Source organism: Megascapheus bottae, chromosome 7, assembly GCF_031878675.1.
Source record: "Megascapheus bottae isolate mThoBot1 chromosome 7, mThoBot2.hap1, whole genome shotgun sequence".
Lineage (NCBI taxonomy): Eukaryota > Metazoa > Chordata > Mammalia > Rodentia > Geomyidae > Megascapheus > Megascapheus bottae.
In genome coordinates, this window is record NC_143515.1 from 46,182,508 (window position 1) to 46,210,451 (window position 27,944).

At 36.6% G+C, this 27,944-nt stretch overlaps 1 protein-coding gene and 1 long non-coding RNA gene across 8 annotated transcripts in view; one reads left to right on the top strand and one right to left on the bottom strand.

Annotated features, from left to right (window-relative positions):
* Ccdc88a (coiled-coil and HOOK domain protein 88A) overlaps positions 1 to 27,944 on the top strand; it is a 97,403-nt gene that overhangs the window by 2,769 nt on the left and 66,690 nt on the right. For all 7 annotated transcript variants that reach the window (XM_090336903.1, XM_090336900.1, XM_090336904.1 and 4 more), the window contains exons 3-7: positions 15,378 to 15,486; positions 19,027 to 19,096; positions 20,744 to 20,802; positions 25,368 to 25,451; positions 27,309 to 27,449. In XM_090336903.1, coding sequence (XP_090193029.1) covers positions 15,378 to 15,486; positions 19,027 to 19,096; positions 20,744 to 20,802; positions 25,368 to 25,451; positions 27,309 to 27,449 — 463 coding nt within the window. The remainder of the gene's footprint in view (positions 1 to 15,377; positions 15,487 to 19,026; positions 19,097 to 20,743; positions 20,803 to 25,367; positions 25,452 to 27,308; positions 27,450 to 27,944) is intronic.
* On the bottom strand, positions 158 to 27,427 carry LOC150060733 (uncharacterized). The gene is made up of 2 exons (XR_016536259.1): positions 27,300 to 27,427; positions 158 to 426 (listed from the first exon to the last, which is right to left on the bottom strand). It is a non-coding gene; the product is annotated as an uncharacterized LOC150060733 (long non-coding RNA).

Below are 27,944 nucleotides of genomic sequence, written 5' to 3' on the forward strand. Positions count from 1 at the left end.
AAAGCTGGAAGTGGTGCTGTGGCTCTAGTGGTAAAGCAATAGCCTTCAGAAAGCCCAAGGACAGTGTTCAGGCCCTGAGTTCAAGCCCCAGGACTGGCCAAAAAAAAAAAAAAAGAAAATATTTTATTTTCTACAGTAGTAAATTTTAGTTGACTGATACTTTTTCAAAAAATATATTTTAATCTTTTTTAATCCTAGTAGTTGTCTGAATGCTAACAAAAATGTGTCAGCTTGTTTACACTTTTGAGCACATTTTTATATTTTAAAAATACACAAGTTTATTTTGGAAATGATGTTCCAAGTGGTTTACCAGGTTGTTTTTTGGCGCACTGGTTGTTTTCTGAACCTCAAATCTACTTCTGTGTTTTCAGTTCTACCTCTCAGTTTCTGTAGCTTTTTTTCTGTCTTCATTCTGTTCTGAATAACCTAAATAAGTTAAGGGAAAGGAAATTAGGGGGAAAAAAGTAAGCTTTTGCTTTCTTAAATAATTTTCTAGAAACAGTCAATACAAATTTACTTATACGAATTATTTAAGTGGTAAGGCAACAAAAGAATCGATAATTTTTGAAGCTATATTTAACTACTTTGAAATTATTAGGATTTCTGTTACGTACTTTACTCAGATGATTGATTTAACGGTACTTTATTAAAGTGGCCTTTGGAATACTGTACCTTCAGGTTAGTTAGAACATAAACGTCTTTGCTTAAGTAATTTCTGTATTACATTTGTTATAAAACCATAAGTGAGAACCATTTGTAAATGAAGCTACTTATGCTTTTCTTTATTGTACTTGTATTTGAGGTTTAGTAAACTTTTTGGATTTGTAGATTTTAAAAAAATCAAATCTGAGCTGGGCTCTGGTGGTTCAGGCCTGTAATCCTAGCTACTGAGGAGGCTGAGATCTGAGGATCACAGTTCAAAGCCAGCCCAGGCACAAATCTTGAATTAACCGCTAAAAAACTTGAAGTGGTTCTGTGACTCATAGTGGTAGAGTGCTAGCCTTGAGCACGAAGAGGATCAGGGACAGCACCCAGACACTGAATTCAAGCTCCATCACCCCCCCCACACACAAAAAAATCTGGAAAAATTACAGATACTATTTCTTTAAATATGTATATGTGTGTATGTATGTGTGTATATATATATATATATGTACTTTTCCTTTTTTTTAGAAGTCCAATTACATGTGTATTATGTTGTTTGAACTTGTCTTAAATTTTACTGATAATTCTTTTTTTTTTTGCCTTTCTCTTCATTTCTTTAGTCTACTGAGATGCTTCCATGTTTATTAATTTTTTGTTCTGATATGTTTAATTTACTGTTAGTCTCTGCAGCATGCATTTGAATCTGTAGAAATTAGTTTTTGTGGACTGGGAGTTTGACCTAGTGGTAGAGTGCTTGCCTAGCATGCATGAAGACCCGGGTTCGATTCCTTGGTACCATGTACTTAGAAAAAGCCAGAAGTGGTGCTGAGGCTCAAGTGGTAGAGTTCTAGCTTTGAGAAAGTCCAAGGACAGTGCTCAGGCCTTGAGCTTAAGCCCAGGACTGGCAAAAAAAAAAAAAAAAAAAAAAAGAAATTAGTTTTTGTGCATTGTTTCCTTGGCTTCTTAAACATATAGAATACAGGTATAGGGGGCTTATAGTCCATGTCTACTACTAGTTCTGTCTGTATCATTTCATTGAAGTCACTTTGATTTTTCTCCTCATTATGGGTTGTATTTATTGTCTTGCTCTTGTAGGCTTGTTAATTTTTATTTGGTGTCAATGTTTGAAATTCTGCCTTGTTGTTGGTTATTGGGTTTTTTTTGTTGTTGTTTTTTTTTTTTTTTTTTTTTTTTTGCCAGTCCTGGGTCATGAACTCAGGGCCTAAGCACTGTCCTTGTACTTTCTCAAGGCTAGAGCTCTACCACTTGAGCCTCAGCACCATTTCTGGCTTTTTTCTATGTATGTGGTACCAAGGAATTGAACCTGGGTCCTTGTTCATGCTAGGCAAGCACTCTACCACTAGGCTAAACTCCTGGCCCTATTGGTTATTTTTATATTCCATTGAATGCAGAAATCTTGAGCTTTGTTCTGGAATGTAGTTCAGTTACTTTGAAAGAGTTTGGTCCATTCAGGATTTTGAATTTTCAAGTTTTGTTAGGCACTACCACTTTGTTGCACTAATCACTCTATTTATTCCATTGAAGCAAAACCCCTGTAGTAATCTGGCTAATTCCATTTCATTTCACAGAGTATACAATGCACTGCCTAAGTTTCCTCTTTGTTTTTGGCTTAAGAACTATTTCAAGTCAGTAAGCTAGTACAGTTCTTGTTTTTTTCTTTAATCTATAAGAGTAACTGCCTTATTGCCTAACATCCAGTGTCTTGAAAAATGTTTAATATAGTTTGTCTTTTTTCCCCTAGTTGTCTCAAGAGTGTATTTGATTTTTATTATTCCATCATTGAAAGAAGTACAAATCTGTTTTACACACTTTTAATTGATTTTTGCCCTACTAGTCTTCTGTTACTGCTTGATGTGACTTAGACTTTCATTATAGAATCCTTACAGTAGACTCTTTTTCATCTAAAACATGTATTTGAATAAGAGTATTAATTAAGGGACCGGGAGTTTGGCCTAGTGGTTAAAGTGCTTGCCTAGCATGCATGAAGACCCGGGTTCGATTCCTCGGTACCACATACATAGAAAAAAGCTGGAAGTGGTGCTGAGGCTCAAGTGGTAGAGCTCTAGCCTTGAGAAAGTCCAAGGACAGTGCTCAGGCCCTGAGCTCAAGCCCAGGACTGGCAAAAAAAAAAAAAAGAGTATTAATTAAGTTATTCAGTCCATTGCTGTCATTTTGTAATCAGACTCTGAAAATGAGGAGTTGACCTCAATGACTTTTTTTTTTACAATGACTTTTTTTTTTTAATGCTTTTGAAGCCTGTTCACTGATTTAGGATTTACTATATTGAGAAGTGAATCTTAGATTTCATAGAATAGCTCCTTGCAAGGGTTGGGGGGGAGGGAGGTGGGAGGAATGCCCCTAGGAACTTGTGTTGAGCCATCTTTAACTAATGGGAAGGAGAAGCTATTCAGAGATCTTGGACTATAGGCCTGCCATTCTGTGTGCCGCAGGGCATTTTCCTACTTCAACAGAATAGTTATATATATATAGGGGCTTGGTAATAGTGAAGCAGAAATGATCCTTTTTCTGTTAGAGAAATCATTCAGTCTTGTAGCTGCTGTTGAGTATTACTTGTGAGCTTTTAAGGTACTTATGTACATTTATAAAAGAGTGTACATTAAAAAGAGTGTTATTAATACTAAGCAGCTTAAAATATGAATGGTTTAATATTAACAGTGTTAATACAGAAAAAATTATTATCAGAACAATGTTTGAAATTGATTTCTGTGACTCAACTCATTAATTAGCTCTAAAGATCTATATTTAGAGTACTTTATAATTTTTATATATTGGTTGCTTTTAAAAATTACTATTACTTTTATTTGTTTACTTATTTTGGTGGGACTGGGGATTGAACCAAGTGCCTTGAACATGCCAAGTGAGTATTGTACATTGAACTACAACTCTACCTCCAGAACTCTTTTGCTTTGGCTGGTTTTGAAATAGGATCCTGCTTTTAGTGAGCATTTAGTCTTCTCGTGTACCTGGGAGTGACAGACATGCACACCATACCCACCCTTTTCTTTTGAGATGAGAATCTCATAAACTGCTTTGTCTAAGCTGGCCTTGCGCTTTGATTATCCTTATCTTTGCTTCCCAAGTAGTTTGGATTACTGGAGTGAGTGACTGGCACTGGCTCTAGCTTTTTAAAATTAAAGCCCTAAAAACTGGGAGAGAGTGAAGGGAAGGGTGACACTGTCCAAAAAGAAATATACTTCCTACCTGGTTTATGTAACTATAACCTCTCTACATATCACTTTTATAATAACTAAAAAAAACCCTGACATTTGTCATGCAATTTCTGGTTAGTATCTTGAGAATCAGCTTCATAATGTGTTTGTAAAGAAGCCATTTATTGAACAGCCCTGTTCATTGAGAAATGATTCTTCATTTGAAATCTTAAGATTTGGCTATTATACTAAAATAATCATAAAATGACTTAAAATATATAGGCTACCTTTACCAAGTATGGTTTTGACTCTGAACTGAGGCGTGGTCTAAAGTCCAGGCTCCCACATTCTCTTCCACAAACTGCCTCCCCCTTGACCCAAGACTATATACACATCTCTAGTATCCATCCTTGGGACAGGCCTGCGAAAGAGACCTCTGAAGACCCTGAAATTGGATTAACAGTATTTGAGCAAGACCATCCAAAGTTTCAGGTACCTAAAATGTCATCTAGAAAAGAGGTGTGGGCATATATGAGCACTTCCCTTGGTTTATATAGCCTTTTGGCCAGTGCAACTGTGTGTTCCAAGGAAGGCCAGAATGGCCAGAACAAAGCTCTATCCATATCACTTGAACCTCCAGTTCTGTTTTTCTGTTGGTTAGAGATAAGAATTTTAAAGATTTGTCTTCCCTGGGCTGGCTTCAAACTGGGATTCTCAGGTCTCAGTTTCCAGAGTTAGGTAGAATTGTAGGCATGAACCACCTATGTTTAGATGTTTGTTCAATGGATAGTTTGAGTACTTACTATGTAACAAACTGCTAGTTTCTGGGATATGTTTATCCACCAGTAAGAGGAAGAAGCATGTAAGCCTGCTTATATGAGCTACATAATGGAATTACTGACCTTGATAAAGGGTTTACACAAAGAGGGAAGCAATGATTCACATGAAGGAAAGATTTCTTAGAGTGGATGTGACTCAGTGGTAGACAGCTTGCTCAGCGTGAGTGCCTGCAAGGTTCTGGATTCACTTCCCAGCACCACAAAATGAATGAATGAATGAATGAATGAATGGACTTCTTGGAGAAGGTAATGTTTGCTCCAGGTGTTAGAGCTGATTAGGAGTGATCAGGATGAACATTAGTTATAAAGACTGGGGAAGTGGAAAGAATGATATTTTTAAGCAAAAAAAACCCAAAAAACAAAAACATGAAGCCACAAGATTTGAATCTAAGTGGTGGAATCAGTAGGTTTGAGGAAAGTGGGAAAAAACCTAACAAGAAAAGAAAAACCTAACAAGGATGTTGGGAAGAAATCGCAAAGGGAGTTAAACATGAATACAATCATAGTCATGCAGAATTGATTGCTTATTTGAAATTTGTTAACCACACATTTGTAGTCAGTCAGCATATTTGTGTAATCAGTAATCCTTATAGCTGCTTAGAAATTAAAAGGCCTGTAGAATTTATTCAGAATTGGAGATACTTTTTTCCTCCCAATCCATTGTACTCAAGTGAGTAAATTCTTTTTTTTTTTTTTTTTTTTTTTTTGCCAGTCCTGGGCTTGAGCTCAGGGCCTGAGCACTGTCCTTGGACTTTCTCAAGACTAGAGCTCTACCACTTGAGCCTCAGCACCACTTCCGGCTTTTTTCTATATGTGGTACCGAGGAATCGAACCCGGGTCTTCATGCATGCTAGGCAAGCACATTAACCACTAGGCCAAACTCCTGGCCCGTGAGTAAATTCTTAAGTGATAATTCAGAGAGTCAAGAAAAAGTGAAGGAAGAAACTAGGTTTAGAAGAAAGAAATGAAGGGCCAGGAGTTTGGCCTAGTGGTAGAGTGCTTGCCTCCCATGCACGATTCCTCAGTACCACATACATAGAAAAAAAGCCGGAAATGGTGCTGAGGCTCAGGTGGTAGAGCTCTAGCCTTGAGAAAGTCCAAGGACAGTGCTCAGGCCCTGAGTTCAAGCCCAGAACTGGCCAAAAAAAAAGAAGAAAGAAATGAATGAGAGGATACAAAGAATAGGTAGTTGCAGTAAGAGATTGAAGATACCCCTTCTCATGTTTTTGTCCCCATTTTCCTCCTAGAGCCCACCCCTCCCTAGACCATTGCTTTTTTTTTTTTTTTAAGAATTTATTAATGTTGATTTTTACATCATATTTTAAATGACAAGTTTAACAAACAAGTGTTCAAGGAGGGAATCTCTATTTATAATCACTGGGACTTAGTATTTAGAACTTAATTCAAATTAGGCTAAGGGTTTGTATGTCATAGAAACATATTAATTTAAGAAATAAAACATTATGTCTATAGAGTCATAGGTTTTTATGTCTATATAGTTATGCTTATATTTCCATTACCATGTCCATAGCTTTGGGTATGCAGTTATTGAGTCCTCGCTCTTGTACTCTTTGGATTTAATAGCCATATATTAAGGATACCATGTACCTTTTGTTCCTTAGGTCTTGACTTGTCTCACTCAACATGATTCGCTCTAGATTCATCCATTTCCCTATGAATGCCATTATTTTATCTTGTCTGTTGGCTATGTAGAATTCCGTTGTGTATATATACCATATTTTCTGTATCCATTCATCTGCAGTAGGGCATCTGGCTTGTTTCCATCTCCTGGCTCTTGTGAATAGTGCAGAGATGAACATAGCTGAGCAGGTGTCCTTATAATATCTTGGGTCATGATGTTTAGGATAGATGCCCAGAAGTGGTATGGCGGGATCGTAGGGAAGGTCTATTTTCAGTTCTTTAAGAAACCTCCACACTGCTTTCCAGAGTGGCTGAACTAGTCTACATTCCCACCAGCAGTATAGTTAGACCATTGCTTTTATGTAGATAAAATGAATATTAGTGAAGATAAAATCCAGAAAGAATTTCATTCATTAGTCCTTAAGAATCTATGATCTCTTAGTTACTTTCAGAGATAGAAATGCATATTTGATAAAAGAAATAGAAAGTTAGGCATAAATCACTAATTTTAATACTGTGATACTGAAAAATCATTCATGGGGATGAAAGAAAACATTTTATTACTATGTACATAAGCATAATCCTTGTGGCATGTGCTGGTATTTTGGCTGCTTGGGAGTGAATGTAGGTGGGTCATGGTTCACAAGCCCAGACTGGGCAAAATTTAGCAAGACCGAATCTCAAATGACAGGACCTCTACCACTTGAACTGTGCCTCTATCCTTCCCTTTTTGCTCATTATGTTGGAGATATAGTCTCATGCCTTTTTCTGCCTGGGCTGGCTTCAAACTGATCATCTTCATTTCCCCCTCTTTTTTTTTTTTTTTTTTTTATTTTTCCCAGTCCTGAGGCTTGAGCTCAGCGCCTGAGCACTGTCCTTGGATTTTCTCAAGGCTAGAGCTCTACCACTTGAGCCTCGGCACCACTTCCGGCTTTTTTTTCTATGTATGTGAAACTGAGGAATTGAACCCAGGTCTTCGTGCATGCTAGGCAAAGCACTCTACCACTAGGCCAAACTCCTGGCCCCATCCCCCTCTTAAATATCTAGGCATTCCTAACTTTTAAGCATAAACACAAAAAGGTCAACATCAATTACAGCTTTCTAAAAATTCATCGACCAAGAGATAATTCTGAAAATGTGGTAGAGTGAAAAACACTAGAAATCTAGGAAACAATGGCATTGGTAGAATTTGTCTGTTGTAGCTGGTTTATTTTTATTTTTATTTTTTTGGCCAGTCGTGGGGCTTGAACTCTGCCGTCCCTGAGCTCTTTAGCTCAAGGCTACCACCCTTGAGCCACAGTGCCACTTTCAGTTTTCTAGTGGTTAATTGGAGATAAGCACCTCAAGGTCGTTAGTGCCCAAGCTGCCTTTGAACCACGATCCTCAGATCTCAGCCTCCTGAGTAGTTAGGATTACAGGTGTGAGCCACCCTGCCCAACACCCAATAGGTTGTAGCTGTTTTGAAACTATTAATAGCTCAGGATTTCAAAGAGAAGGTTTAGGTGATAAGTTGAGGTTACACTTTAATCCTCAAAGTAAGCAATTGTGAGTATATCTTCTAAACCTCCTGTACATATACATAGGGATCCAAAGTGGACCAAAAAGATACTGTCCTTTAAATATCAGAAACTGGTGCTCTGATTGCTGATTTTTTTTTTTTTTTTTTTTGCCAGTCTTGGGCATGAGCTCAGGGCCTGAGCACTGTCCTTGGACTTTCTCAAGGCTAGAGCTCTACCACTTGAGCCTCAGCACCACTTCCGGCTTTTTTCTATGTATGTGGTGCCGAGGAATTGAACCTGGGTCTTCGTGCATGGGAGGCAAGCACTCTATTATAGGCCAAACTCCTGACCTTTTTTTTTTTCTGCCAGTCCTGGGCTTGAGCTCAGGGCCTGAACACTGTCCTTGGACTATCTACTATTTGAGCTTCAGCACCACTTTTGGCTTTTTTCTACGTATGTGGTACTGAGGAATCGAACCCCTGCCTTCGTGCATGCTAGCACTCTACCAAATTCCCGGCCCCGATTGCTGTTTTTATCACAGAAATTTAGACAGAGAGGAAGGTTGTCATTTTTATTGCAGTTTTACCCTTTGTTACAAGTCTTTTCTCTCTCACTGAAGTTACTTCCAGGATATTGAAAACGCCTGTGCCCTTGTAAAAAGATTTTTATGTCAAAATTTAAAACTTGAGACTAGTTTCCGTAATTATGATTTATTAATTAAAATATGTTGTGCTCTGGAAAAATTCTTATGTTTTCTTCATTTTAGAGGACTTTATTAGCTTGCTATATACAATAATACATGCTTCTAATCCCAGCACTCCAGAGGCTGAAACAGGAGCATTGTTGAGTTCAAGACTTGCTGGGGCTAGATTATGAATTCAAAGGCAGTTTAGGACTGGGAATATATAGTTCAGTGATAATTTCCTGGTATGTACAAAGCCTCCAGCACTGGGAGGAGGGAAAAAAAAATACAGTGCTATTTGTCACTATTAAATGCATTTAAATTACCCTAGGAGAAGAATTTATGTTTATAATTCTTACTGCATTTAAATTACTGAAAAGGGAATGATACCCAGAGTAGTTTGTCACTGATCAAGGAAAACATCTAACTATATATCAGCCCTCTTCGATATGGAGTCTCTAGGACTGACTGGAACTGAAGCTAATATTTACTGCTCTAGAATACTGATTAAGACAAATGAAAGCAAATCTCTGTGGCTCTGTCTTCAGATATAAGGACACTGAGTAAAGATTCCATCATAGATCAATGCTGCCTACTATAGGAATAAATGTTTCATTACTTTATTTAAGGCACTGGTTAGCATAATACTAAGTCCTTAGGTCTCCATCCCAACAAAGGGAATGATTTGCTTAATAGGATTTTTTTTTTTTTTTTTTTTTTGGCCCCTTTCTCTTTCTGGCCCCGCTCGCTCCGGCCCGACTAGGCCCCCTTTCTAGCTCAGGCCCCGCTCGCTCCGGCCTGCTCGCTCTGGCCCCGCTTGCTTCCGCCCGGCTCGCTCCAGCTTGCTCTTGGCCCCGCTCGCTCTGGCCCGGCCCTGCTCCTGGCCCTGCTCGCTCTGGCCCCGCTCGCTCCGGCCTCGCTGGCTCTGGCTCGGCTCGCTGCAGCACGCTCCGGTCCTGCTCGCTCCGGCCACCACTCGGTTGGGCTCTGCTCACTTCAGCTCAGCTCGCTTCTTTCGCTCTCTGTCGCCGTCGCAGTCTTGTCTCTGCCACTTTTCCGGTTTGGTTGTGTCTCGTCTCTGCCACTTCCGGCTTGGTTGTGTATGTGGGATACCGAGGAATCGAACCCGGGTCTTTGTGCATGCTAGTCAAGCACTTTAACCGCTAGGCCAAACTCCCGGGCCCCTGCTTAATAGGATTCTTAAAGTGAGATCAACAGATTGTCTGTTAGGTCAGAATTATTTCCATAATAATACTAAAAAGTCATTTGGCTTTCTATGTATTTCTGTAATCTTAGCACTCAGAAGGCTGAGGCAGGAGGGTCTTAAGTTCCAGGGCAGTTGGGGCTACAAAATGAGAGACCCTGTCTCAGAAAACAAACAAACAAACAAATAAATGTGGGTAAAACTGATGGCACCTTGAGAGTTGAGAGGGGCTCTGAAACCAAAATGTTAGAAAACTGCCTGCTTAATATAAAAGACTCATGTGGACTCATTCTATAAAAAAAAAAAATTGCTAGGTGATAGCAGCTCATATCTATAATCATAGCTATAGGAAGCTGAAATCTGAGAATCAAAGATAGAAGTTAGCCTGGACAAAAAAGTTCACTTGAGTTTATCTCTGATTAACTAGCAAAATGCCAGATTGTAGGTGTAGTGCAAGTGGTAGGGCACCAGCTATGTGTTGGGAAAAAAAAGCCAAGGGATAGTGGAGTCCTAAGTTTGAATACTGGTGCTGGCACAGAAATAAAGAGTAAGTCTTCCGCTATTTTATCTAATTTAGATATAATCAAAGTTAGTATTTGTATAATACTAGATTTTTACTAATTTTGAGTCTACTTGGATTTTTTCTTTTTTGTTCTTCACCAGTCCTGGAACTTGAACTGAGGGCCTGAGCCCTGACCCTGGGCTTTCTCAAGGCTAGAGATTTACCATTTGAGCCATAGCACCACTTCCAGCTTTTTTTGTGTGTGTGTGTGTGGTACTGAAGAATTGAACCCAAGGCTTCATGTATGCTAGGCAAGCACTCTACCACTAGGCCATGCTCCCAGCTCCTCTATTTGGAATTATTAAAGCATTAAAGATTCTAAGCTGGGCACAGTGGCTCACAGTGATCCTAGCTACTCAAGAAGTTGAGATCTGAGGATCGCAGTTCAAAGCCAGTCTGGCCGGGTGTGGTGGCTCATGCCTGTAATCCTAGCTACGCAGGAGACTGAGATCTGAGGATCAAGGTTCAAAGCCTGCCCAGGTACCAAAGGACCTGAGACTCTTATCTCCAATTAACCTCTAGAAAACAGGAAGAAGGGCTATGGCTCTAGAGGTAGGAAGGTAGCCTTGAGCTGAAGAGCACAAGGACAACGCCCAGGCTCAGGGTTCAAGTCCCTCAACCAACCAAAAAAAAAAGATTCTAAAACATTCTGTGTTTGTTAAACTGATGAATAGAATATATAGTTGTACTGCTATTTCAGTCTTGTTCTAATTTAACTTTTAAAGAAGTAACTTGTCTAAAATTGCAAGGAGGGGCTATATTGGAAGGGTTGTGTCTTGTCATCTCTGTAGTAATTATATGTTATATACCTCTCTAAGCGTGACTGGTCATTGGAAAGATAGAATTAATATAAATGGAAGTGTTCTATAGATCTGTAAGGGATTAAATGTTACATTGTGTTTGTTACCTGTTAGCACAGTGATTTAGTTTTTGAAAAGTTGAGATGAATGGAAATTAAATTGGAAATTAAATTGAAATGGTATCTTTCAAAACAACAACAAAAAAAGACAATTCAAAGCCAGCCTTACTAAAAAGTCTGAGAGACTCTTATCTTCAGTTAATCACCAGAAAACCAGAAGTGGTGCTGTGGCTCAAGGAATAGGGCGGTAACCTTGTGCTGAAGAGCTCAGGAATAAAGCCCAGGCAAGGGGTAGGGCGGTAGCCTTGAGCTGAAGAGCTCAGAGATAGCACCTAGGCCCAGAGTTCAAGTCCCTTGACCGACAAAAAAAGGTGGGGAAGTGGCTGGGAGTTTGGCCTAGTGGTAGAGTGCATGCCTAGCCTGCACAAAGCCCTAGGTTTGATTCCTTATTATCATATACACAGAAAAGGCAGGAAGTGGTGCTGTGGCTCATGTAGTAGAGCACTAGCCTTAAGCAGAATTGCTTAAGGACAGTGCCAAGGCCTTGAGTTCATGCCCCAGGACTGGCAAAAAAATAAATAAAATAAAGACCACTCATTTTCCTATTTATAGTCAAGAATAATGGTGATGCTCTTTACCCATTTAAAACAAATGTTCTACTTTATAGACATTTGAAGTTAGGTGTGTAGATTATTTTTTCAAACGTTTCAGTGATATACAGATGTTATATCTCAGAAATTAAAAATAAAAACTATAAAATTAGTCATGGGGAAAAGCTTTAAAGTGCTAATGGTGCCTAACCAGTACCATTTAATCACCAACAGAGAACAGATGGTCCAAAAAACACAGCAGATTTGAGGCTGAACAGAAAAGGATAAAGCCATTAAAACGATCAAGTTTCTGTTTCTCATAGATTTTAGTCAATGAATAAATAAAGACAAAACTCTTGGTTATCCAAGAGGGACCAAGTCTGAGGATAAGTCCTAACCTTTCCTTCATTTTTCTCCTAATTTAAAGTTGTGCATATAGAGTAGATAACATTATTATCTGTTTATTATCTAAGTGAAATTATTACAACTTACAGGCCATTTCAGTTATAAATAAATAGTTTTGAGACTCTCTTTTGCTGCCACTTAGACATTTCACTTTTTATTAGATAGATTTGGGATATATTTTAGGCTATTATTCACTAGAACATTAAAAATATTTCATTTTCATATAATAAAAAGTTAAAGATAGTTGGATTGAATTTATATTGCTTTGGAAATAACTGTATATTATTCAAAAGTAGTAATTCATAGTCCATGTGTTATATGTATATCATTGCTTAGCTCATCTTTTATTTCAGAAAAAGGCCTTTCCAAAGGTAAAAAATACTTTCAAAAAGGGCCATATAAATCTTCCTTAATTATGATTATTTTGAACTGTTATATAGCATTTTAAGTATTAAGTAAAATGAAAGGCAGAATATTTGTAGTATTTAATAGAATATACTTTCTTTTCAAAGCAACAGTCATCTAGATTGTTTGCTGACTATATTGGAGATTTTTATTGTATATATCATTAAACATGAATTAGAGTGCTTTTCTATCTTTACATCAGATGCTTTTTTTAAACATTTTTCAGTTTATTTTAGTTTTTACTTATTTTAAAATTTAGTCTCATCAATATTTTATTATGCTGTGAATCCCTGGCATTGAATTTTAGGTATAGTATAGCTTTGTTAAATGTGCTTTAGTGTTTTGTTGGGTTGGTTGGTTGGTTTTTGTTTGCCAGTCTCGGGGCTTGAACTCAGGGCCTGGACACTGACCTTGAGCTTTCTCAAGGCTAGAGCTCTACCACTTGACTTATAGCACCACTTCCAACTTTTTCAATGTATGTGGTACCAAGGAATTGAACCTGGGTCTTAGGCAAGCACTCTACCACTAGGCTAAACTCCTGGCCCTGTGCTTTATAGTCAGGCACAATTACTAATATTTTCTCCTTGAAATAAGTAAAATGTTCAAGGTTCAGGAAGCACATAATTTTGTGATGCTTTTCAAATATATTTGAATACTTTCCAGGGTTATAAGAATTAGTTAAGACAAAAAGATTTAAGTAGTGAAAATAATAATGTGCATATGCTCACGCTCTCTCTCCTTTTACATAATTTCTTTTTAAGTTATTTTTAAATGGTATATACGTGTATGCATATATGGAGTGCAGTATATGGATATGTTGCTTCTCAATAGTTATAGGTCAGGTCTTTCTTTTTGATATGCCTCTCTGTATTTTCCCATGTCCTGCTAATATTTTATTGCAAGTTTAGTCAGTTTCTACACCATTGTTACTATGAGCTATTGACTAAAAAGGTAGGTGTTACTATTCCTGAAGTTACTCTGTTAATTTGGATAGCTTTCTGTAAATTCTTTCTTAAGTATTTTTCATAGAGTTGAAATTCAGTATTTCAGTTTCACTAGAAGTAGTCTTCTTTACAGAAGGAGATCACATTCTTGGGGGTAAAAGGGCTCGTTTTCATGATTCTAACATATGCCAGCGTGACCCTTAACTCAGATTAGGCATATATCAAATGGGAAACTTTATCCTTGTAATTGAAAGTTTATTGCTCTGTGGATTCATGCCTAAAAGTACTTAGTGGTTGTCCTGTCCTTCAAGTCAAAAAGTATATGATCATAGACTACTATTAAGTCTAATGAGTTCTAAGGCAGTAGGAATATTCCCCCCCCACCTTTTTTTAATAGGTCATGGGGCATGAACTCTGTGCATGGGTGTTTTCCCTAAGCTCTTCAGCTCAAGGCTACCTCCCTACCCCGGGAGCCAAGTTTTCTGGTGATTAATTGGAGATGAGTCTCATGTTCTTTAGTACCGGGCTGGCTTTGAACCACAGTCCTCAGATCTCAGCCTCCTGAGTAGCTAGGATAACAGGCGTGAGCTACCATGCCTGGCTGGAATTTTTCACTTTGAACAACATACTAAAATAACATTCAATTAGATATAGGGTAAATTAGAAAATAATACTGGGACCCCTGAGTCCTAAATAAGACTAGTTGACCAAAGAACTCCATTATCTGTTGGACTTCTAAATGAGTCTACTGGTTATAGAAATTTCTCAGATCTCTCTTACATACTCATTTCAAAGATTTGCAGGCAAAAAGGAGAAGTTTCAGAAAAAGAAAATTATGTTCCTATCTCTTAAAGTTATCCTTGGTGATAAGGCTAATTTTAGGTGCTGATAAAGTATTTTCAGTTAAAAATTGCTTGGGTTAAGTTGTGTTTTTATCTTTTCATAATGTTAGTATATAAGAATAGTTGAGTGTGAATGGTACATGTTAGGTTAATCCCTCAGGAGGTTGAGGCAGGAGGTTCAAGAATGTAGTATAACCCTGTCTTAAAAAGAAAAAAAAAAGCCAAACCCCAAATTAATAAATTCTTTTATGTATAATCAAAATCATTTAAATAATTTCAAAACAGTTTTGGAGCTGGAGGTGTGGCTCAGGTGTAGAGTGCCAGCCTGTGAAGAAACCCCTGAGTTCAAGTACTAGTCCCACACAGACTCACCAACTGACCATGTTCATCAGTGGGAAGAAGGCTCAGTGTTGTCAAGTTGTCAATTCCATCTTAAATTTATAGACTGAGTAAATTTCCAATTGGAATCATAGAATTTCATTCGTTGGTTTGTTTATGCAAATTTTGACAAATTGGTCATAAAAATGTTGAAAGGCCATGAATAGTTAAAAGGGATTTACAAAACAATTTAGTTGAGGCTTCTTGCTATATTAGTCATCAAGGTACACACAACTATAATAGTTAAAATGGAGCTGTTGACATAGTAATATATAAGTAGGTTTGTGGAACATAGAAGAAAATAGAGAAACTAGCCTGGTCCTTCCGTAAGTGGAATTAGCCTGGCCTTGCATAAATGGATACATTGAATGGTAAAAGTCTATGATACCAGTCAGAGGAAAATGTCAAACTACTGGGCAGATTAGCCATGTGGAAAAAATGCCGTATCTCATTTATAAAATGAAATTCCAGGGAACAAAAGGCATAAACTTTTAATTTTTTTATATTTCTATATGTTTTTGCTGATTTAGGAATATCAGATGCATTTATATTAATTGGAAGCTCAAAATACATGCTAAAGTAATCACCTGTGTTAGTGCAGATGAATGCACAGTCTTAAGAGAAAAACTGTATTATATAATTGGTTTTAATTATCCTTCAATGTAATTTTATTTTTTCAAATTTCTTTCAGTAATCCTAAATCAGAGAGTCAGAGAGTTAATAAAAAAGTCAACAATGATGCTTCACTTAGAATTCATAATTTATCCATTTTGGTGAAACAGATAAAATTTTATTATCAGGTAAGTAGTACTTTTTGTACTTCAATATTTTAATAATAATTTACATTGTTGTGTTACTTACTATCACTCATCTAGTAATTTTTTTTTGTGTGCCAGTTCTCTGGGCGTGGGCGTTTTTGCTCAAGCCTAGTGCCCTTACCACTTGAGCCACAGCTCCACTTCCAGCTTTTTTGCTGGCTTATTGAAAATAAGAATCACATATTTTCCTATCCAGGCTGGTTTTAAATGGTGATCCTCAGACCTCAGCCTCTTTTGTAACTAGTATTACAGGTGTGAGCCACTAATGCCCAGCATTATATAATATTAAATGCGTATCATTTGTTAGATCCTTTGATGTATTTGCCCAGTAGTCTTATGAATATTAATGATATAAGCAAGCACTTAATTATCATCCCATATTAAAAATAACTGCCTTGTTTAATCTGTTTTTACAACCATTTCCTAGTTTCCTGAAAGGTTGCTTTACTTGAATTAGGATTTTATAGAATATGTTTTTTTTTTTTTTTAATGGTATTTAAAAATCAAGCAAGCAGGGCCTGGAGTTTGGCCTAGTGATAAGTGTGCTTGCCTAGCATGCACAAAGACCCAGGTTCAATTCCTTGGTACCACATACATGGAAAAGCTGGAAATAGTGCTGTGGCTCCAGTGGTAGAGCGCTAGCCTTGAGGAAAGCCCAAGGACAGTGCTGAGTCCCTGAGTTCAAGCCCCAGGACTGCCAAAAAAAAAAAAAGAGAGAGAGAAAAATGGAGAAAGAATGTAATATTTGGGCTGGGAATGTGGGTGGCTTAGTGGTAAAATGCTTGCCTAGCACCCATGCATCTCTGGGTTCAATTTCTCAGTACCACATAACAGAAAAAGCCAGAAGTGGTGCTGTGGTTCAAATGGTAGAGTGCTAGGACAATGTGCAGGCCTGATTTAAAGCCCCAGGACTGGGGAGGGGGGAAGGAGGATTGTATGATGATTCTGATTCTTCAACATTTAACTATTAGCTATATTAGTTTAGCTTTATTAATTTGCCTCTATCAGCTATTGAGAATAAGTTGTCACATACTTTTATAATGGACTTACCATATTTTTCCTTGTATACTTTGAAGCTATGTTAATAGTTAAAGATGAGTGTAAAATTGTTAAGTCATCTAGGAGAGTTGTCATTTGCTTACATTTCTTTTCCCCCCAGAAGCTATGTCAGAATTATATCTTTCATATCTAAAATAGCAAAAGCCAAATTAGAGCATATATTTGTTTTTATATGCAGTAGTTCAGTGACCTTAGAAATTTTAGTTGTATGTGTGTCTGTGTGTGTTTGTGTGTGTGTGTGTGTGTGTGTGTGTCTGTCTGTCTGTCTCAATCTGTCTCATGGATTTTCCTGCCTGGACTGTTTTCAAACCATGGTCCTCAGATCTCAGCCTCCTGAGTAGCTAGGATTATAGGCGTAAGCAGCTTTTATTCTACTTTTTAACTCTACAAATTAGATTTAAAAATTAAAAAGAAAAAGAGTCAGACACAATGGCTTGCACCTGTAATCCTAGCTACTCGGAAGTTGATATCTAAGATCTGAGGATCGCGGTTCAAAGCCAGCCTGGGCACAACAAAGTGGAGAGACCCTTATCTCCAATTAATGGGAAGTAGGGCTGTGGCTTATGGGTAGAGTGGTGGTAGCCTTGAGCCATAGAGCTCAGGGACAACACCCAGGCCCAAGGGTATATTGGTAGCCTTGAGCTGAAGAGCTCAGGGATATCACTCAGGCTCAGAGTTCAAGGCCCATGACCTCTTCTCCCCCTCCAAAAAAAAAAAAAAAAAAGATCATAGCCACATTTTTTTCAGATCAAGCCGAATTTTTAATTTTTCCTCCCATGATTTTTTTGTGTATCTGACCTTTCTTTGTTATCATTTTCTTATTGATAAGAACATAACGTTTTTTCAGTTTTTGTTCAGAGACAGCTTTTTGATAAAGTTTCTCAATATTTATTTGTTTAAACTTGCCTTTATATCACTCTTCTTTGATTTTTGTTTTGTTTTGTTTTTGATGGTGCGAATTAAACCCAAGGCTTCATACATGTTAAACACCTCTTCCACTGATTTATGTACCCAATCTCATACTTTTCTTTGTCCTATGATATTGGTGGAAAACTCAAGGGCTTACTTAGGCAGTCACTCAAGTATACCTCCAGCCCTCAGCCCACATTCTTGTTAAATAATCTGTTGGGAGCACAGCTCTTGATTGAACATTATTTTTCTCTGAGTACTTTGCATATTTTATTATGTCTGTGCTTACTTTTTAATTCCTTTTAATTTGAAGGATACTGGTCTCTCTCTCTTTTCCCCCTAGTTCTTCAGGGTCTGAATGCTGTCTTTGAGCTCAAAGCTAGTGATCTGCCAGCTCTGCTTCCTGTTTGTTGGTGATTCATTACAGATAAAAGTCTTTCTGACTTCCCTGCCTAGGTTGGCTTTGAACTTTTGAACTTTGAGATCCTTACATCTCAGCTTCCTGAGTATTTAGGATTGCAGGCGTGAGACACCAGAGCCTGACCTTTCTAGTCTAAATTTTGCTCCTAGTTTAACATGTTTTTTTTTTTTTTTTTTTTTGGTGCTATACTTGGGGATATAACTCAGGACCTAAGTGTTATCCCTGTGCTGTTTTGCTCAAGACTAGCACTCTACCCCTTAAGCCATAGCATCCCTTCTGGCTGTTTTTGTGGTTTATTGGAGTTGAGTCTGAGACTTTACTGCCTGGCCTGGATTTGTATCACAAGCTTCAGATCTCAGCTTCCTGGGTAGCTAGGATTACATGAACCACGTGACTGGCTGCTTTTAATATTTTGTTTTGTAATCCCACCTTTAATATTCTTTTTTCCCTTTTTTTGGGGGGGGTGATCATGGGGCTTGAACTCTGCCTGGACCCTGTCCCTGAGCTCTTCAGCTCGGGGCTCTTGCCCTACCCTTGAACCAAGCCCCACTTTTTTTCTAAAGGTTAATTCGAGATAAGAGTCTCAGGTCCTTTTGTTCCTGGCCTGGCTTTGAACCTTGATCCTTAGATCTCAGCCTCTTGAGTAGCTAGGATTGCAGGTGTGAGTCAGCTCCCTGGCTTCAGAACTGTTTGTGTTAATTTACTTCTCATCTCTGTCAGTTCTTCAAACTCTATATATCTTTCAGTTCTGTTTAGATTTTAGAGCTGTTTTTTATTTTGTTCATTTACTTCTTCTTTTTTTTTTTTTTTTTGCCAGTCCTGTGCTTGGACTCAGAACCTGGGCACTGTCCTTGGATATTCTCAAGGCTAGAGCTCTACCACTTGAGACATAGCACCATTTCTGGACTTTTTTTTTTGTTTATGTATTTGGTACTGTGGAATTGAACCTAGGTCTTCGTGCGTGCGAGGCAAGCACTCTACCACTAAGCCAAACCCCCAGTCCAGTGATTATCATTCTTAACTTAAAAATTAGTCATTTGTAACTTGATTGCATTTAGATATTTCTAAACATTGATTTATTTTTAAAGTAAAATGTGTTTACAGAACAATAACAATTGGATATTATATTACAGGAGACTTTGCAGCAATTGATTATGATGTCTTTGCCAAATGTCTTGATTATTGGCAAAAATCCATTTTCTGGTGAGTATTACAGTTAGTAAAATGTAACAATATTTCCTTTTATGTAATAGTATGTTTATCAAGAGATTATTTTTTATTAGTTTATTTGATTTTTTATAACTATGGGAGTTTGAAGTAATGTTCCAGTTTTAGTTTGTAGAAAGAAAACAGACTCAAAATATTATCCTAAACTTTGTAGAAAGAAAACAGACTCAAAATATTATCCTAAACTTAACACTAAATCTAGTACTTTCTCTTCTATGTCAAACCTAGACTTTTGGTGATGTTAATAATTTTTAATACTTCATTATAAACAGCTAAAGAAGGTCCTATAGTTCTAAAATGAAAAGAATATAACCTTAGAAAATAAATGATTTTAAAATAAATTTTAGTTTTGTATTTTCCATCGACTGTTCTCAATGTTGTTCGGGGGTGACTTTTTTTGTTTTTGCTTTTTGCAGTTGACTTTGCATTTAACTAACTTTAATTAGGTAGGTAGAATAATAAGATAATCTCAGTTGAATGCTATTAGATAGGGGATATTTTCTCCAGTTATGTTGTACATCACTAACTTTCACCCAACTTACTAAATACGTTTGTTTTAGCAGCTGCACTGTCCTAACCGACATTTAAGATTCTAATCTTTACTAACCATCATCCTAAGCACAGCTCTTACTAGCTTTTCCCAATGCAATAAAGAATGGTTCTGAAATCTTATTAATATGCCAACTTTAAAAATAATGAATTGTCTCCATTGTTTATAAGATGCCTTAACATTTTGTGGAAGTGAGTTGGAAATCCATTTAGATTTTTTTTTTTTTGGCCAGTCCTGGGCTTGAGCTCAGGGCCTGAGCACTGTCCTTGGACTTTCTCAAGGCTAGAGCTCTATCACTTGAGCCTCAGCACTATTTCTGGCTTTTTTCTATGTATGTGGTACCGAGGAATCCCCCAGGTCTTCGTGCATGCTAGGCAAGCACTCTACCTCTAGGCCAAACTCCCGGCCCCCATTTAGATTTTAAAAGTAGATGAATCTTGCCAGTCGCTGGAGCTTATGTCTGTAATCCTAGTTACTCAGGTTGCTGAGATCTGAGGATTGTGGTTCAAAGCCAGCAGACTGGGGCACTAAAGTCTGTGAAACTCTTATCTTCAGTTAACATCAGAAAATCAGAAGTGTTTCTGGGGCTCAAAGGGTGGGGAGGTAGCCTTGGGCTGAAGAGCTCAGGGACAACGGCCAGGCCCAGAGTTCAAGTCCCAGGACTGACCAAAAAAGAAAAAGATGAATCTTAATACTTGTGTTTTAGTAAGTAAACAAAGGAGACTGAGCCATTTATAAGTAGTTTTGGCTGATCTGGGGGCATGTCCCTGTAATATAATTTAGTTGCTGGTATAATTTGTGGAGAAATGGATAATGTAGTTTGCATACATATTGCACAAACTCTTGAAGCACATTAGTCTGTAACCCTTCACAATTGAAATACTTGTTACTTTCTATTATGTTGCACACAAAGAACTACTCATTTAAGTTTTCTACTACATTTGTTTATATGATGAATCCTTTGACCAGTTTTTTGTGAATATTACCTCTAGAATTGATTATCCCAGTATGAGAAAGAAAATTGACACTGAGGTATAAAAGTATTTAGTTTTGTTTTTTTTTTTTAATTTCAGAACAAGGCACAGAAGAAGTTAAAAAACTGCTTTTGCTCTTACTGGGTTGTGCAGTTCAGGTAAGTTCAAATACTTATTTTTATTTTAATACCATCTTCCTTTTTAGGCTCTAATTTCTGAAAGATTTAAGGAATAGACCACTGATTTTCAAAGTACATGTTAGAAAATGTATTTGTCTAGACTCAAGGACATTGTGATGAACAATACTCATTTTAAAATTTAGTTATATTATCTTAGTCACATCATTTAAAATCTGCAATTACTTTTTCTGTCTGCTTCTCTCTCTCTCTCTCTGTCCCTCTGCCATATTAGAAAGATGCTTCAAGTTTCTACTCACCTATACTTAAGCCATACCCTAGCATTTTCTATTTCAGTTCCCTCCTTCCTTCCCTCCCTCTTTCCTTCCTTCCTTTTTTGGAATTGGGGTGATAAACTAAAGTTATTTTTACAAATTAGGACATTTGTGAGTCAAGGGAGGTGCTAATTAAATGAAACTGAATGTTTCTTAGAGAAACTGAGATAGTCATTCCAGATTTAGGTCATATTGCTAGTGGGCCAAAGAACTCAACTCTGTGACTTCCAAATCTATTGCATTATGTTGGTTTCTCATTTAATAAGCCTTATTTTATATTTATTTTTTAGTTATTACCGTGTTAAACTATTTCAGTTCTTTGTGGAATGAAGTTGTAAACTAATTATGAGCCCACTAGAATATTTTATATTCCTGTGCTTAAACTTAAACATTTCAGATGATTGCTTTTGGGCTATAGATTTTTTTCCCTTTTTTCATTGATACATAGTAATCATACATATTTATGTGGCATACTGTGACACTTCAACATGAATATACAAGTGTAATGATTAGATCAAGTTAAAGGACATGTGATAAGTCTTTATATTGGGAACATTAAAACTCTTTAAAAGCTGGACACTGGTAGTTCATGCCTGCAATCCTAGCCACTCAGGAGGCTGAGATCTGAAGAAGCCACACTTACAGGCCTTTTTGTTTTAGCTTGGTTTTGATAGAGTCTCAAGTTTTTTGCTTAGGCTAGCTTTGTGGAAGACTGTGATTCTCCTATTTCTGCTTTCTAAATAGCTAAAATTGCAGGTATGTACCACTATGCCCAGCCAAGACTTTATATAAAAAAGAAATGAAAAGTTGTTATACATTGTCCTTGATATGATAGAACTTACAAATAAACTTGGAACCAAGCCTTTGTGTAAACTTTTTCTCTAAGAACAGTTCTTGGGAGTTTTCATTATTGGCTTGCATACTCAGTCAGGATCCTTCTGTGGCTTTAAAGTGTATAACACAAATCCTAACCAATTCTAAACATCAGCTAGACATTTGGCAGATGTATTATTCTTCACTCCAATTGAGCCACAGTACTACTTCCAGCTTTTTTTGTGTATGTGGTATCAAGGAATCAAACCCAGAGGTATCTTGCATACTAGGCAAGCATTTTACTAGACCACACTCATTGCCCTAATTTTCTGATTTCTTTTTTTTTTTTTTTTTTTTTTTTTGATTGTGGGGCTTGAACTATAGTCCTGGGCGTTGTCCATGAGCTCTTCAGCTCAAGGCTGGGTATCTGTTTGTAACAATTTGCTGGATTGTTTGGTAATTCTGTTGGTTATTTTTAGAAATTTCCATATGTGGCTGCCCATTTATATTTCTACCAGCAGTATCTGGGATCTTATTTTTCCAAATGACCATCACCAACATTTGTTATTTTCTGTCTTCTGGAGGAGTTGGGCAGTGCTAGGGCTTGAACTCAGGGCCTTCCACTCTTCCTCTTCTCATAGCTAGGACTCTACTACTTGAGCCACACCTCCATTTTCAGCTTTTTGCCGGTTAATTGTCGATATGAGTGTTTAGGCTTTGTCTTCCAGGACTGGCTTTGAACTAAGATCCTCCTATCTCAGCATCTTGAGTACTTAGGATTACAAGTGTTAGCCATAGACTCTACCTCCCCCCCCCCCACCTACAGTTGTTTGGTTTTGTTTTTTCTAATTCTTTTTGAGCGGCTTATTTTAATCTTTAGTAGAACTTTGTTTTTTTCTTTTTTCTTTTTCTTTTTTTAGTGTTCTTACTCTTTTTTTGTGTGCCTGTCCTGGGGCTTGAACCTCAGGGATTGGGTGCTGTCCTAGAACTAGCATTCTACCATTTGAACTCTACTTCTAACTTTTTTGTTCGTTAATTGGAGATGAATCTCACAGCCTTTCTTGCTCAGACTGGCTTTGAATTACAGTCTTCAAATCTCAGCCTTCTGAGTCACTAGGATTATAAGCATAAACCACCAGCACTTGGCAATGTTCTTATTATCAGTAAGATTTTAATTTTTTTTTCTTGTTCAGTATCTTTTCTTACTCAATAGCCTATTAGCGACAGAGCCTTTCTTCTGTTTTAGTTTGATACTTATGCATAAGGCTGTCCCGTTCCGGGTGAAAGACCACTAAGAATAACCAGGTAAAAATATGAGGAATTTGCAATAGAGTGAATTTAAGCTCTGGTGGCATGTGTGTAGTTTGAAGGTTAATATAGTTTTCCCTTGCAGCCAAATAACTTTTTGTACCCCACATATTTTTAATTTCTTTTAAATATTTTTAATATTTAAAATAATGATCTTCAAACTGTGTTATTTTTCTGGCACATCAGAAATAATTTAAAATAACACAGTGAAAAGCAATTTTAGTTTGGCACTGGTGGCTCACACTTGTAATCCAAGCTATTCAGGAGGCTGAGTTCTGAGGAGTGGTTCAATATCAGCCCAGGCACCAAAGTTTGTAACCACTAAAATGTCAGAAGTATAGCTCAAGTGATAGAGCACTAGCCTTGAGCCAAAAAGCTCAAGGAGTGCCTAGGCCTTGATTTCAAGCCTTAGTCTTAGGACCAGTACCAAAAAAAAAAGTATTGAGTATTGACATGTAGTAATTGATTACCATGTTGGGCAATACTGAATGGAACATTTGATCTTACTATCCAATTTCAGCATTTATATTTTATTCTCTTTTCCTTCTTGTCATTCGCTTTTCTACCCTTTAAAAATGAAATTTATTCTGGATGCTAAGAAAGCCTAACCTATTTATAAAATACTTTCTGAATTCTTAAAACTCTTAGAGTTTTGAATTAAGTTGAGATTTAATATGAATTTAAGGGTAAAGGAAGAATTCTTGCTGAACTGTTTTGTGAATGACAGAGTAAGTTCCTGAAGATAGTAGGAGTAAAGAAATAGTAGCTCTCAGGCTTGAGAAATGTTTGGTTTAAATTAGGGAACTTTTTGGTGAGTCTTAGATATTACCTTTAATAGTAACTTTGCCATTCTATATTCTGATTGTCTCAGAAACATGTTAAAATGAAAAATTGTGGTTACTATCCCTGGAAAGTTAGTTTATGTATATTTTCAATGTACAATTACAAAATAATTACTGCTTGTTTGCACAAGAACTGCCACATACTTAAAAGGCAAAAAAAAAAAAAAACCCAGCATTAAAACTGATTTTTAACTTTTCCATTTCATTCTCCTAAAACTCTTGACTTGCCTAGTCATAACTAGGAATTACATATACATATTCCTGGTGATTTTGTTTTAAACTTTATTATATCGTCCTATTTTTCCTTTTTATATGATGTACAACTCTGTATTCTGGATGGAAACATTTAAGTTGTACTGAAACTGAAAAAAAGAGTATTCTGATTTGATAAACATGTAGAATATAAATAAGAGCTTAGTTTCTTAATGATCAAAGAGCTAGTTTTTCTTTTTGTGAGTGTATTGTCTTCACTGGTAGTTCAGTAATTGGCTCTGGAGATGCATCTGAGTTAGACAAGGCAGTGCTGTCTTTTTTGTATGCACTTCTCATTTGGTAGCTGCAAGAATGCAGTTATACTAGCAGTTGGATTTCAGAAGAGATTAAAGTTACATGTTAAGCTGATACTTAATATTGGGGAAAAGATGTTTTCATTTTTTAATTTAAGGGTTTATTACAGTTTACTATGAAGAATTAATTTGATTATGTGCATTTTTATATATACAACTTCCATTAGAAACAAATCAAATATTTATTGTTTACCTTATAAATGTTAAAGTAGGCCTCAAAATTGAGTTTCTTTTATTAAGACTGATAGGATGAAGATGTGAGAATTGTAAGCTTGAAGTAAAAAAAAATGCATGAATTTCTTCATAGAAGAAGAAAGGCTGTGTTGTTTGGTGTTAGCCAGGGACTGCAGAGCATTTTGGCCGTATTCCGAACTCTGCCACTGACTCACTTGTATTTTTTGGCAAGTAACTTATTCTCTCTGAAACAAGTTCTTGATTCTTTACTTCTCTGTAAAGTTAGCATAATAATATTGCACGGACCTCAGATGGGTTGTGTCATAATTTCCCACCTTATAACTTTGCCTACATAAAAAATTATATGGATTTTCAATGTCTTTCTGTTTTAAAAAATACTTAATTATTTATTTCTTTATTAAGCAAATACTTGAAAGGGAATTTGAATGTAAAACAAAACCTTTATTGTACTGTACAAAATACAGCTATAGCTAATAAATTGTTAGTTATATACCAGCATTTTAAAGATGATGTTCTCCAAAGTATGAATTTTTTTTCATTTATTTTAGTGTCAGAAAAAAGAAGAATTTATTGAAAGAATTCAAGGATTAGATTTTGATACAAAAGCAGCAGTTGCCGCACATATTCAAGAGGTAATGACATGTATAAATTTTATAATTTTTTTTTTTCTTGTGGGTCATGGGGCTTGAACTCTGGGCCTGGGCACCACCCCTAAGCTCTCAGCTCGGTTATCACCCTACCCTTGGACCACACAGCACCCCTTCTGGTTTTTTAGTGGTTAATTGGAGATAAGAGTCTCACCGACTGACTTTAGTGCCCGGGCAGGCTTTGAAGGAATCCTCAGATCTCAGCCTTCTGAGTACCTAGGATTACAGGCGTGGATTACAGGCTGGGCTAGGATTACACCATGCCCATCTTAATTTTATAATTTTTTTTTTGTGGATCATGAGGCTTGAACTGGGCCTGGGCACTGTCCCTGAGCTCTTCAGTTCAAGGCTACCACCCTACCCTTGAGCGAAGCCCCATTTCCATTTTCTAGAGGTTAAGTGGAGATAAGAGTCTCAGGTCCTTTTGTGTCTGGGCTGGCTTTGAAACGTGATCCTCAGATCTCAGCCTGCTGAGCAGCTAGGATTACAGGTGTGAGTCACCATGCCTGGTAAATTTTATAATTTTTAATGAGGTTTATAGAGCATCTGTCACCCAGAATACTTAAAGTCATGGGATAAGCAACAAAAAAGAAACAAGGCATGACTCATATGATAGATCACCAGCTGCTAGTGAAAAAGCCAAGTAACAGCACAACGCTCTTGAGTTCATGTCCTGATTCAGGTACAAAAAACATAAAAATAAAAAATTTAAGAAGGGTCTTAGAACAAATAAAGATCAAATGTAAATAAACACTATATAAAAATTGTCTTGTCTCTATAGTACCTTATACATGGCACAGTGCTAACTGTAAAATACTCATTACTTTTATCTGTAAGGACATAGGGAAAGAGTGATTTTTGAAGATAATATATCTTCCCATATAATATATGGAAATAGGAAATGGCATTGTGGTTCAAGTGTCCCTTGAGCTGAAGAGCTCAGGGACAGTGCTCTGTCCCAGAGTTCAAGCCCCATGACTGACAAAAAAACAAAAACAAAAACAAAAAAATCCCCAAAACCAAAAAACAACAAACAAAAGTGGAAATAGCAGAAAATGAAAGACTGCTGTGATTAAAAACTTCTTACAGAGAAGATGGTAAGATTAATATTAGTCAATCCTATATTTTTTGAATGAATGGATATAAATATTTTTGAATATCTATTTTCTTGAATACAAGTAACTGATTAAGCTTCATGGTAGCTTGAAAGTAAAAGTTAAATCTAGGGAATACTGTATCAAATAATCAGAGTTAATACAATCTGTTCATTAAAATTTGTTTTAAGCTGATTATAATCTACCCTACTCAGGAAATTGGGACTTGACAGAATCAAGGATTGAAACCAGCAGGCAGAAAAGGTTGGGAGACTCCATCTCCAGTTAACCAACAAAATGCTGGACTAATAGTGTTATTCAAGTGGTAGAGCACCAATTGTGAACAAACAAGTTAATTTAGTGCCAGGCCTTAAGTAATAGCCCTTCTATTAACAAAGACAAAGAAGAGATGGAAACATGGATTGAGGAGTATAGTAGCCAAGCAAGTGCGTGCGCTTGAATTTAAGACTCTAGTTTCAGAAATAAGTAAAAAGTTCAGTTGCTTTCATAGTAGTTATCAGGAACTATTTTTCCTTAAGAATCCTTTGTTGATGAGAAAATGAATATTAATTAATTAAAATCATTTAACTTAAATTAATTTTTAGTTTGTTTTCATCATTAAGTATACTTTTATAGACTAAATACTATATTGACTTTTCTTTATATAAAGTATATAACAACTGAGCTAATATACTAAAACTCAATCAGTAGAAACTGGTTTTTTCATTCATTTGCTTACCTTTCTAAGGTAACCCATAATCAGGAAAATGTGTTTGATCTGCAATGGATGGAAGTGTCAGATATGTCTCAGGAAGATATAGAACCACTCTTGAAAAATATGGCATTGCATCTGAAAAGACTTATAGATGAGAGGGATGAACATTCAGAGGTTTGTAATGTATTTTCATTGTATTGCAAAAGTTTGCTTTCTAACAGTGACTTAAGAAATATTTCTGGAATTGATACTGTATTTCTTAGAGATAGGTAATAAAGTAGTCTTTTTTGGTGTCTATGGAGGATTTGTTCAAAGGCCCAAGTCTCTTATGTAATATGATATAGTGTTTGTATATACTATACAAAACCTACAAATGTTGTTTTGTATACTTGAAATCATCTCTAGAACTACATATTCTACAAAGTATTCTGTCATTATATTCAGTGTAAATGGTTTGTAGATACTGTTTTTCACCATTTAGGGGATAGTAACAAGAAAAAAGTCTATTCATATTCAGTACAAATGCAGATTTTTTTCCTTACATATTTTCATTCACACTTGGTTTTATCTGCAAATGTAGAATACATATCCATATCTAACTGGGAAATCTTCCTTCCCTTTCTCCTTTCTTCCTTTTCCCTTCCCCCTGTGGTCTTCCCCCTTTCTATT